Source organism: Dermacentor silvarum, chromosome 4, assembly GCF_013339745.2.
Source record: "Dermacentor silvarum isolate Dsil-2018 chromosome 4, BIME_Dsil_1.4, whole genome shotgun sequence".
Taxonomy (NCBI): Eukaryota; Metazoa; Arthropoda; class Arachnida; order Ixodida; family Ixodidae; genus Dermacentor; species Dermacentor silvarum.
Window position 1 is genome coordinate 30,245,801 of NC_051157.2, and position 13,534 is coordinate 30,259,334.

At 45.9% G+C, this 13,534-nt stretch overlaps 1 protein-coding gene across 1 annotated transcript in view; it reads right to left on the reverse strand.

The window, feature by feature from the left end:
• The window catches only part of LOC119449700 (relaxin receptor 1), a 147,792-nt gene that overhangs the window by 38,021 nt on the left and 96,237 nt on the right, over positions 1–13,534 (reverse strand). The window contains exon 2 of the mRNA XM_037712939.2: positions 3,500–3,652. Within this exon, the coding sequence (XP_037568867.2) occupies positions 3,500–3,652 (153 nt within the window). The remainder of the gene's footprint in view (positions 1–3,499; positions 3,653–13,534) is intronic.

Sequence of the window (13,534 nt, forward strand, 5' to 3'; positions counted from 1 at the left end):
AGGATGCTTCAACGCCCAGTTTACCGCGCTGTAGGAGCATAAAAAAAAAAAAAAGCAGCAGAGGCTCTTTGTGACCGCTTGTCAAGGCTACGGTCTGACGCCTCATTTGAAGTCCTATGGCAGCGGACGAAGTCAAGAGCAATAGAGTTAGGTCTAAAGGAACCTCGTGTGCCCAGAGTTTCGCAGCCGCCCATAAGGCTTCAATTCACATACAAGCCTGAGGAGCCTGCAGCGCTTGACGGCAAGTCGTCCAGAGAAAAGAGTTTTTGCCGCTATGGATCGTATTACCACCGAGATCCGACAGCAACGAGTGTCGTGTATTCTTGTGTCTCTCCACTTTGTCCTGGTCAGTGCGCTGCTTCACTAATCCGACGGCGATTTGAACAGCCTGACATGGAGCAGCTGATTAGCCTCGAGCGCATTTTGACTGGCGCTGCTGAAGGTCGAAACTTCGCGGCAAACGACCTAAATGAGCATTTAGGAGCACACGCTGCAGATTTTGACATCAGCAGGCTTTCAGCGCCACTCGTGCTTCTTTCAACGCTCCTGCGTGACGAGGGTCCGGCCGAAAGTGTACGCACTTTACAAATTCTGCAGGGGAAAGTCTGCAGATAGGCGTAAGATGTATGAACCAGGTTGCCCGGTACCTGCAACTCGTGTTTTCTGTGCCTGCGTCAGCTGCTTCAGGAGAGCGATCTTTGAGTGCTCTGAGGCGAGTAAATACATTTTTGCGCAATCGAATGACGCAGAGGAGGCTGACACACCTTCTTCTCCTCCACGTGCACAAGAAGAGAGCTGCGGAACTGCATTTGGATGTCGTTATGAAAGAGTTCGGGCATATAACGGCAGAATGAACAGCTGCCTTCGGCCTCATTTGACAACCTCTCCTGCCCAACGCCCTCTTGTCATGCCAGCCATGCCAGTCATGCCAGTCATGCCAGCCAACTCGTCAGTCTGCGATAATAGCTTTGTACCTAGTGCCTACTGTCTTGTCTACTTGTATCACGCTTGTGTACTTCTGTCAGTTCACATTTGCTTCACTGCGGGAGCGAATGCATAAATATTAAAAATTATTTTTCAAAGCTTTCGAACCCGTTTTGTCATTTGCGCGGTCTGCGCGTGTTTACAGTACTTCTGAAGTTTCCAACCATTTTTAAAGTGTATACCAATGCAGAATAAGCAAGCATGCAAATATGTAAAATTTAATACGGCTAAAGTGAAATAAAACTGTCATAATTGATGTCATTAAAGTTATACGCATTATTAAAATAATAAAATGTATTGTAAATAAATCATAATGACAAATATTGAGAAAAAATAATAAGCACAATGTAGTACATACAAAGACAATACTTGCCCCCCCCCCCCCCCCCCCCCTACTCCCGAAAACGTTCCGGAGTCCCTGAACCCGTCACTGTATAGGGACCGTTGTAAGGTGTATTATTTTTTGAAGCGTTCACTCGGCAATGACTGCAGTTTCTAGTTACGGCGACCTGAGCTCGTCCGAGGAGTAAGTGCGTTTCGAGATTTATGGGACCTTTCGGGGACAGTAAAGGTCACTTAAGATGTATCCTGTTACCTCCACCTTTTTCTACGTCAGCCTTCATTGTACGGCATCAATAAAAACCCTTCTGTGTGGGTGTATGTTTGCGTGTTTGTGTGCGCGTGGATCCGTGACTGTAGGCACGGCGCTGGTGAAAAACATTACCGAAAAAAAAAACTGGGGAGATCGAATACCTAAGATCGTGTAATAGCCGTGCCCGTTGATAGATGGCCAGGCCATTTCTCTCACACGCTGTAAATCGATGTAGAGTATATATATATATATATATATATATATATATATATATATATAGTTCTTTCTTTCATAGCTTTCTCCGTTTAAGCCTGCAATTCTTACAGGCGTGGAGTAAAGGTTTTACTTTAATGGACGCAGTCTGTAGCTGATCTTGAATAGTCTCGCCGATTTTGTTGAGTCCTTGAGGCTTCAATAACCCATTCAGTCACGGTGCGCACATTTGTGTACGCGACTTATTTTTGACATTTCTGTGCAGTTGTGGCAAGGAATATACCACAAAAATTAATCTTAGGGTAAATTAAACGTTCTGCTTACCTCAAGTAGCTTCCTTTCACTTCTGAGGGAAATCTATCGCTACCGAAGATCGCCTTGGAGAAGGCACTACACAGTGTTTGAAGGGAGGTGTGATGTGAAATGTTTCTGTGGCAATTGCGAAATATTTTTTTTTCTTTCTAGTAAAGCTTGCAACCAATAATTAACTTGTGCAGGTAATTCACACTAGTGATTTAGTTCTTTTTTATCAAGAAACGTATCATTGCAGAGTGCACAATAATTAGATACTTAACCACTCTGTAATTATGGTGACTCATCATAAAATGCAGAAAGAGTCATTCTACCACCGTGACTCGCTCTTGATGCAGTCGGCAGCACATTGGCATAAAATTATGTAAATGTCATACATTTATCGCAGTCGATCATAATTCGTGACTGAAGTAGCCTGCGCCAGTGGCCGAGCTACGAATTTAAACCCAGACCTCTCGATCTTGAAAACTGAACTTTGAACGGAAGTAGAGTCGAAGTCCGGAAAATCATACGAGCATAAAAGGAGGAAATTGCACAGCCACGCTGATTTGTGCGATCGGTGACGTAAGTTTAATGCAGAAATTATAGTTGTTTGTTAGACGGGGCGATGCAAAAAGCAGAAATCAAGACAAGGAAATTAATTGGCGAGGAAGTGTTCCACGATTGAAAAAAAGCGACACATGATGATGATGATGATTTTTTTCAATAATGGCACAAACCCACTGTGAGGGATAGGCCAGAAACTGGATGATATTATAAGAAAAATATACATCTACGATTGGTGACAGTTAATTTTTATTTTTCCTAACTTCTGTCTCCTATTTTTCTATCCCCCGCTTCTTGATATAGCATGTAAACGTAATTTTTTTTCAGCAAAAACGGCAAGAACAGTCGCAAGATTTTGCAAGGCTGTCATGAACTGGGCAAGGGCCGGTGTACGTCGCTTAGAAACAGCCTTTGGTAGATTACATCACAAAATTTCCTTCACTGGCTTTACTGTCTGCTAGCGGACAGTTAGCAGACAGTTAAGCAAGTAAAGGAAATTTTGTGATGTAATCTACCAAAGTCTGTTACCAAATGCTGCTAGCAGACTCTGCTAGAGTTTGACACGAAGTTGTTAAAAGACATTAAACACAGCAGGTTGAAGAAAATTAAGCACATCTTCGGCGAAATGTTGTAGGGCCACATTAAAGCAAAGGCTCATTTCCGTTCTCCATGCACGCATTCCCGTTGAAAGCTGCTGCATGTCCACATTACAGCAAAGAGAAGAGAGTTTGAGCTATCCACTCATTTCGTTGAGGAGCTACATCTGAACGTCACCTGGATTTCGCAATTTCGCAAGTCCGCATTAGCACACATTCCAAGCGCTAGCACGCACGCCAAGTAACCGAGACTTACTGCAGTCTTTTTCGTCCTCGCCTTCTCTGCAGTCCGGGTATCCATCGCAGTGAAGCCGCCTAGGAAGGCACGAGGAGGAGCTGTTCCCGCACGGCACTTGACCAGGCGGGCAGCTCGATCCGGCCTCCATATCCTCGGGTCCGGAGTCGGCTGCTGTGGAGTAGAAGACAAAGTCAAGGTCAAGCCAGACCCACTCTAGCCAACGCATAGGCCGCCGGGCAATGAATGCTCGTTATCGCAAATCCTTTTTTTTTCTATTTCGCTGATCAGATAAGTTCGCATACGTGTGTTGAATACATGTACGGTGTATTAGAGGGACCAGCTGAAAAATCCTACTATATTTATACCGCCTGCAACGGGAGAGAGTAAACACAGAACGGTGGTATTACCAGCGTATGCGCCGAATGCGACCGCGAGCTGCAGAAAACGACTGAAGTAATTTGCGATACTTCGACACGGTCATGGTGGTTCTTTGTGATCCCTGGAGTCATCTATCGGTACGTGAAACGGCGCTTCCGCAGTGCTGTGTACTTGTACCTTGTTTGAACTTGACCATGTGTTCGCGCCGATCACTGAACTGTTTTACTAGTGAAGAAAGCCTCTCGCAATTAGCAAATTCTGGACTAAGTGAACCCATGTGCCATATAGTAAGGCAGTTGGTGAGAGAGGTGAATGGTCACTATCATAACTGCGGTCACGGTTAAATTGTGGTTCCTCAGGCCATCGCCTTGAATTCACGTACTTCTGGCATGGTAACCCCTTTTGTACACGATGTCCTTGAAGTAATCCCACGAAAATAAGCTAAGGAGAAGAACTTCCCGAAACCACGTTTCGAAAACGAATTAATGACTTAAGCAAAAGAGAGAGAGGGAGAGAGAGAGAGAGCAAGTAGAGGAAAGGCAGGGAGGTCAACCAGACGAGCGTCCGGTTTGCTACCCTAGGCTAGGGTTAAGGGAAAGGGGAACAGAAAAGTTGCTCGGTTAGTGAACGCAAATCTTTAGGTTTCGCGCTGTATGTGGCATTATTCTGATCAACGTTATAAAAGAGAACGGAAAATTTTGCCCTGCTACAAAAATACGGCAAATGCGTTGTGCCTTCTGTAATCAAATGTTAGTATCAAACGATTCTTCATTGACTACAGGCATGGGTGGCAATTTATAGGTGCATCTCTATACGTGATGAGTTATAAAATCCAAGCACGTACCACCGCTCGCTATGCGAAAAGAGCTTTGTGTAGACATGAAAGCAGCCCCGATTGAATCCTTCCCCTTAACCTTTTCAATGCTTATAAATACCCAGCGAGACAGACGTCATGCGCAGATTCTACTTCCACGTAAGGAAACAGCGCTTATGGTCATCTGGAATCGGCGCTGTTAACCTTGAACCTTTTTCGTCGGTTGTTGGTGCGAAACACCCGTTCATTCGGAAGAAAGGCAGTGCTTTTGACAGTAAACCTTTGAACTAATGCCTGCCACGTTGCTTTCATCTAAATGGCAATGGAACCAAACTCTTCGTCTTACGGCTTGGTGGGACCCACTTATACAAGAAAGCGTTTTCCTTGCGACCTTTAGGTAAGAATCGCAAGCCATTTCTTTCACCGACTTTTGTCAGTATTTCAGAAACACCCCACTATACGAAGCAACGCGATGTAAGCCTGTCGTGCAAGACATTACGCTGTCGGGCATGATATTTCGCGAGAGCAGTGTTTGTTTGAGATGCCTCATTTATAAGGAAAGTTCCGGTTAATTTTCTCCTAGTTTTATTACTGCTACAGAATTTGAAATCTCAAAACTGTGTTTGCTTTGTCCCTCCGAGCATCCAACCTTTTCGTTATGCCGACGAAGACAGTGATGGCCTTCATCGTTGAGTCATCATCATTATTGTGTCGTCATCCGCTCACTTCCTCATCTTCGTACTGAAACTCGCCATAGGCAGAAATAAAACTTTGCCGAACTGCATTGCTCGCGCTGTGGAAAGTGAAAGTAAAAGTGATCCGGTAAACTTCAGTAAACCGACTCACATAACACGAAATTTTAAGCCACATGCTAAAGTCAGTGAGTGCATCTTTGTTCTGCGCAGTAAAACAATTAATAACGACATATATAATGATTGTGTAGATGTAGTCGCCTCAGGTATTTCTATGGAGCACATATCTGCTAATTTAAGTACGCGTGATATTCAAAAGTTTTACTTGGAATTGCTACACGTAAGTTGTCCGAAAACTTTAGGTGTTACATAAGAATGTCGGTTTAAACACACAGAGGCTAGCCAAATATGCGCTCACTCGTTTAAAATAACATTTTGCCCCGCACCATACAGTTTCGAATTCGTGTCTCCATGGCAGTGTTCGCTTGCAAACCGGATGGGCTAATCATAGTACTTTCACGCAACGTCCACTCTCAGTAATGCATGCAATGTTTTACGCGATACACAGACTCAGAGAGTGATAACATCCGGGCACGTATTTCGGAGGCCAAAATAGGGAGCTCTACAGAGGACGAGAACGACGTGGCGTGCATCGCAGGGTTGTTCTTGAGAAGATGGCTAAGAACCCGCTGCTGTCGCAAGAAATGAGTTCGACCCCGGAGTAATCCGTGAAATTTGCGGATTTTTTTTTTCTTTCGTTGTTGTCGTCGTATAGAAGTAACTGTTCTCGTCGTCGTTGTTGTCTCGTTGTCTTTACCGGTGCTGTTCTTTTTTTTGTTATGTTTAGCTGTATTCAAGGAGACGTTGGTGCCTGTTAGACGGCGCTGGCTAGTGCTCTTAATTCATAAATGTGCCCGAAAGAAGTTTTAAACAAGGAATGTAGAAAAAGACTATAGTATCATCAGTTATAAAGTTCACGGAACACACGACAACAACAATTGCTTCTGGGTAGTTCACAAGCATTTGAATATTCATGTTGACGGACACACGGCGACCCTCGTTGGCGGAAAACACACACAGGGCACGATAAGATCCACAGAAGAGCCACAGGAATACCATAACAAGAGTGAATACGGAAACACGTATATGTAAAAGTACTTGAAAAATGAATCGCCTCAACAAATACAACATCGTGATCAAAGTTACAATAATAAGATTTAGTAGCATTTTTGAGATGCGTGATTCTTTAAAAAAAGTTGTCGCAGTTTCACCTGAAAGGCGAAGCATCAATTGCGATAGCAAATTTGTAGAGAGCTATACGTAGTAATGATATTAGCTTTATCAGCTGTATAAACTTGGACATGCAGCAGCACCGGCAACACGCAGAACTGTTGTCGACGCCGTCGGCGTTTTGCCCGCGTTCGCTCAAAATGCGTGCGGCGTTGGTGACTGTTGCCGGAGCCTCTGATAAAAATAGGCACTTGGTGCCGCAGCTAAACGTCGCCTCCCTTCCCTCCCCCTCCCCCCCTCCCCCACGGCCTCTCGCGCGTCGGAAGAAGGCGCGTTTGCTCTACATATATGGTGATTGTAAAGGAGGAAAGAGATGCCTACTTCTGCAGCCCTTAAGGGAGCACGGCGCAGAACGCGCGTTTGTTCTCCGCCGTGCGTTCACTCCCCGTGAAAGCGCGCGCCCATCGCGCCCTTTCACTCGCACATGCAGCGTTCGGCAGCTCGGCGACGATTTCATCTCCATTGACGTCATACGGAACCTCACGGCGACGGCGACGGCGACGCCGACGGCAGAAATCTGCTTTTGAGTGTCCATATAATTGCTATCGCAATAAAACTATACTAATACACGTGCTGCCCTGTGTTACAGGCTATACTGCTGATCATGCAACCAGGATTTAGTCTAGTGATGCTTTTCCTTCTATCGAGAGTGTGTATTTTCGCAAAAAACCGCTTACGGTGAATAACATAATTTTGGAGTGCAATAGGAGATGTTCTATGTCTTCTTCAGCCTCGTCACAAGAGCACAAAGCACTGTGGGCTTTTCCTATCTTGTACAAGAGGTACTTAGTCTAGGCTGTGCCAAGCAGGAGTCTGAATTATTGTTACAATTGAGCGGCTGGGTTTCATAGGTGTATATAGTAAATTGCCTGTTAAGGTCTATTGCATGCAAGCTGGAGCTTTCCGCACCGTTATTGAACCAAGTTTCTCTGGACATTTCACCACAAAGTCGTTGTGATGGTTTGTTTCGAACTTGTGTTTCTCGTCGTAGTCATTGTTGTCATATCCACTCGAATTATTCTTCCAAAATTGGAGGACGCTTAAGCTTCGCCTTTAAGAGTGGAACGCGATAGCGTTATCGGGCCCCGTTCGCATCGCATTTTTCTTTCAGTGGGCTTCACTGCAACACAGAACGTGGGAAAGCCAACTTACAAAAACCAAGCTTACACCAGTCCCCTTAAAGTCGGCTTCAGTTTTAAACAGAACTGAATTGTTGGGAAGACGTCTTTCAAGGAGCAATACAAGTCGTCTTATGCTAAAATGTGAAGGCCCTAGCACCTTTTTTTATTGTTTTATTAATTGTTTGCCATTGCCCCGACGCGCGCGCGCGTGTCCAAAACGCATTAGGCAGGCGAAGTCCCAATTGGACCTGCCGAGGATGCGAGTGCCATCTGGATTGCATTTTCGCAAGTAAACTACTCGAGTGCGCCGCTGTTATAAATGCTGGAAAGGGGTTTGTGTTTGAGTTTCCTCGTAACAGAGTTATGTTTTCTCGTACATTCAAATTACAATCCGACGCCGCCATGTCTGTAGGCTGTGGTTAAGTCATACTTTACCATTTTTCTGACGTGTTTCACTTGAGAAATTCAATTTTCGTTGACCAAAACCTTGCACCACGTGGAGGGCCTGCGCGGTCGACGTGGTTGGGGATGATTTTCTTCGCCACGGACGCCGACATCCACGCCGACACCGGGCTTTCTTCGACACAGGGCCCTTAACGCTATCGCGTTAAAATATGGCCTAGAGCTGCCATGCCAGCTCTATAGACAAAGTAAACACGTCGCTACCACTGCCGTCAAAAGTCGCAGCACTCAGCGCTGTCAATGTCGCCCGAGCTAAGCTCGTGTACTCGCGCAGACGTTCAGCTACAGTACTGCGCAACGTCTAATCTCAACACACCGCCCATTAATCCCCGCGCATAAGCTAGGATGGTTCACTGCAGTGCCGAATCTCACTGACTCAAAGTCAAGTTCAAGCACCTTCATCTTTCTCGAACCTGCCCTCAATTATTTTCTATTCCCGAAAGGCGGAGCTTCAATTCGATACGAGTTGAGAATTACATTAGCCAACAGCAAACAGCTTGGAACGGACGAATACCTTTAGGAATTCCATCCCGGTTTGTTCTTTTCTTCTGTTTCCAAAGCATGGCATGTGAATGATCAATCATGATTTAGTGCATTCTGTAAATAAGTAAAATACGTGCGTCCGTGCTCCAGCTTGAATATAAATTGCGTTTTCGCTATTATGCAGTCTATGTTAGGCTCGTAAGAACAAAAAGAAGAGAGAGAGAAAGAAAGTTCTTGTCAGTCTGAACGCTGAGCCTTTCTTGCCAGCAGCTGTCAAGAGTCGATAAGCGCGTCACAGACAAATGCGCCGCGACGCCGTTCTTTCATCTTAAGAGTCAGCCTTGTTTTCGCCGGCTCGCTACTGGAACACCACGAGCTTCGGGCTTGTTTAGCGAGACAGCGATCCCGGCAATGCCATCCGAGTGGCAGCTGTTGCGAAGCTCGTACTGCTCCTCATAGCTCTTTCGGCAGCAAGCGCAGAAACGGATTCGGTATACAACCAGACGAAGAAATACGGGCTCTCACTGAAAGAAGGCGGGGGCCGTCGACGCAGCGTGGTACCTTCGTGTAGAGTTGGCAGAGCGTTGGTAGACGTGAGAGCGTGCCCGACGGTGCGCCGAAATCTGACTTTATCCCACCTCGAAGAGGCCGACGCGGCTCACCGCTCAACCCGACGTGATTGAAGTAGAACAGAAAGTAAGTCTCTAATTTATGAAGATTCAGGGTAACTAAATGAGTGGGGAGCAAGTTTCATGAAAAGGAAACTTAGCATTCGCCCGGAAGCAGCAGGAAGCTACAGTGGAATCCAACTTTCATAAAACATTCACAACTCCCAAACTCGCCAAGATAGACGCCACATTTCGCCTTCTCTCTTTCTGTGGTTCTCCTATGTTGCGTCGATTCTTACTTTTTCAGACACAAATTACGGCGGGATGTCGATAAATGCGTGAAGTTACGTAATTTTATTATGAAGTGTTCCAGACTCCAGTGAAAGAAAGTCAAGGTGGTAATGATGAGGCTTTGTGCATTATCAAGTGAGTACCCATAATTACATAGTAATCAAGCAATATGTTTATGTACAGTCATTCATGTCACGTTTTTTATTTTAAGAAATCTTCCATGAACGTTTTCAAGCACATTAACAAGTTAGTTATGGCTGCAAGTATTACTAGAAGGAACCAAAAATAAGACATCCTTTCTCCCTTGCTAACGGAACGCGTCACGTTGAAAATGGCGTCAAACATGGTACGACTTTCCCCAAAGTGACCGTGTGTTGCAATAGCCAGCACACTGAATCTAATTGGACCGATATTGCGTAAGCAGAGCGTTTAGTTGACTTGCAGCATGATCCGAGGTTCTTCCCTTGGCCCTACTGGTCATAACTGCAAAAAAGAAGTCGAGTACGCTTATGTCTACACCGTGCCTGAGGGAAATAATTAAGAATAAGAATGAGTCAATCAATGGCACTTGATTCCAAATGTTAATTTGTCCATGCCATCAACCACGCTGGTACTGCAATGTCACCTGACATCGGACGAGGGATATCCTGTCGAGAGAGAAAGAGAAACAAACGTTTATTAGTGAAACAGTGTCCCGAGCGAGGCCCGGTACCACCCTGAGGTGGGAAGGTTCCTTAGTCCAGGAACCATCTGGCTTCGACTGCCCTCTTGGCCCTGGCGACGAGTTGGCGTTGGTCTTCCAGGTCCCCGAGGGCGAGCTTGGCCTCCCACCTTTCAACTAGGTGGTCTTCGTTTGCCTGCGGTGCTCGGTTCGCGTCCGTTTCCGGCTGCATTTCGCTGTCTTCATGCCACGGGCATTCCAGGAGCAAGTGTGCCAAGGTGTCGGGAACGTTGCAGAGTGGGCAGAGGTAGCCGTGGGGTGCCGGCTAGAGGCGGTGCATTATAGTTCCGTGAGTGTATGTATTGCTTTGTAGGCGTCTGAGGACCACGCTTTCTTCTTTTCCGAGGTTTGGGTGCGGTGGAGGGTACACGCGGCGCTCGAGCCTGTAGTGTTGCAATATCGCCGAATAGTTGTTGGGTACGGCTTCCGCCTCTTCTGTATCCCATCGAAACCTTTTTTTAAAATTAATTATGGGTTTACGTGCCAAAACCACCATCTGATTATGAGGCACGGCGTAGTGGGGTACTCCGGATTAAATTGGACCATCTGGGGTTCTTTAACGCCCGTCGAAACCTTGGACACCACATCGATTTAATATATTTCACAAACATATGTGGTTGGAACCGCGAACACTTCAGTTGTGTGTAGTCGGTTGTTATGCACCCGTTAATATTCGTCATTCAGTAAAGATCTCTCCCCGAGATATATACTCTGTTCACAGAGTTCTAGAACAAACAAAAATTGGCCTGGCGTCCTCGTTGTCTACTTCCATGGCGAACGGAACTGGCGGGAAACCGCCACGCACATGGAGCCAAACCACCACGCACATGGAGCCAAAGCCCCGCACACACGGAGCCAAAGAAACAGTTCCACTCAACGTGAAAGCTGGGAAAGTGCGGAGCAGCCGGGTGTGTTAGAAGAGATTTTAACTAATTTATGTTAATTAATTCGATGAATGCATCAGTATTCCTGTATTTTCTATTATTCTGAATCTAGTTAGTTTAGTTTTACCCGGTTTTGCGCTGGTATTGGCATGTTCTGGCCCTGTTTTGCGCTTGTGTTTTCTGAGCGTGACGACATGACACGTGGCACATGACACATTACACGCCGACAGCCCGGGCCCCTGAAGTGCTCTGCACTTAAAAAAAATTAACAATGGTATTTCTAAACTTCCAACTGCGTAAAGAGAAGTGGGTGGTTCATTCGGTGTCCCATCCACATCTATCTTGCCGACCTCTGCCGTCAATACTTCCTCAAGTAAACTTCCGTCTGTCTCACTCGCCCACACAAACATCTGCCAATCTGAACAAACACACGCATTTCTTTTTTTTTTTGTGTGTGTGTGTGTGGTAACTCTCATTTCATCTCCTGCATTGGCCCATTGAAAGGGACGGTCGCATAAAAATAGCAAAGGCCAACGCGGGAAGTGTCAAGGGCGTCAGCGACAGGGTATCGCCACCGTGGCCGTGTCATCGCGACAACGGCGCTGAAAGATTTCTTCATCAGACGCCGCGCGGCCGACAGCTCAAGGGGCGCCGCGGATGCTTGGACGTGATGAGCTTATGGTAGCCCGAGCACGCGCCTTTGTTAATCACACTTAGCGCGTCCGGGCCTATCCGCAATCTCTTTCGCTTACACTAATTCAATGCGACGTTGTCCGTGGGCCGATGCGCACACAGGCCCGCCATGGATCCTCCGCGAAACGAAATAGTGCTACGCTTGGTTTGCTCAGTTCATGTGTAAGCCATTTTAATTAAAATGTCTGTTAATGTATCTTATATCCAATCCTTATAAATGGCGTTGAACTCAATGTGCAACCAAGGTACGGGTAATTCAAATGGAGTTCTCACACTGCAATTCTAACATCATCAGTTTTTGGCATTGCAGCCAAACGCCAACACGCGTGAAAATGCGTAAATATACATTTCAATGGCGTTAGTTATTCAGGATACCGACTTTTAACATCCTAAATTAAAAAGGTCTATATGTATATACAGGGTGTCCCAGCTATCACGCAGCACGATTTTAAAAACGAGGAATGGCGTTACGCGAAGCAAACCTAGTGCGTATTCTTTCCAGTACAGTGGAGTAGCCGCCAGTAATTTTTGGGTTCCTGATATGTAATTAGGTAATTGTAATTAATTATCTAACTCGAAAAGTGCTGTCCTAATTATCAAAGTGTCAATGAGAAGATTGTAGAACAACATAGAAAACTCCCGATACAGCTCTCTGTTGCTAAATACGTGCTACATAAACGTGTTTTTCCGAGCGCGAAAGAAGCCTGCGAATGCACGCAAAATGCCTCGAGCGGTCAGTCGCGCGGCAATTCTGCGCGTATTCGCGGGCTTCTTTCGCGCTCGGAAAAACACATTTATGAAGCAGGTATTGAGCAACAGAAAGCTGTATCGGGAGTTTTTCATGTTGCTCTACAATCTTCTCATTGACACACTGATAATTAGGACAGCACTTTTCGAGTTAGATAATTAATTACAATTACCTAATTAAATATCAGTAACCAAAAATTACTGGCGGCTACTCCACTGTACTGTAAATAGTATACGCACTAGGTTTGCTTCGCGTAACGCCGTTCCTCTTTTTTTAAATCGTGCTGCGTGATAGCTGGGACACCCTGTACATACATGTATATAACCAAGGTGATACGATCAAGTACTTTCGCATATTCCTGGGACTTGGAGCTTGCGACCAATAAGTTCTTTTTCATCTTCTGGCTGGTTATGGATGCATGATGCTACTTGGCAATAACGAGGAAGATACCTGTTTTGTTTTTTTACCGATAAAATTAGCGGCATCGTGTGAATGAAAACTGATGCGTCAGCGACATCTTTTACCGGGCAAAGCCTTAGTGCATCCTGGAAGGCGAAGGGTCTTATCGCGAGCCGATCATGCCTCACCTCCTCCATGTATACATGGTTACTAAATAGGGCAATCGCCACGGCACGAGTGGGCAAATGCAGCACGGAGAACATGCTCGCGGTCATTCCACGCCCGTGCAAGAAGGCGCAAGTCGCGCGTGCGCAAGAGCCCATAGAACATAAAAGTGGCAGGTCGCGCAGTGATACACTGGCGTAATGCACTCTATCTTCCGGCCGGAGCGAGATAGTCAGCACATCTCACCAACCCCCCTTCCTTCCCGACACCCCCACCAATTTGCCGCACAGAATAACCGAGACTC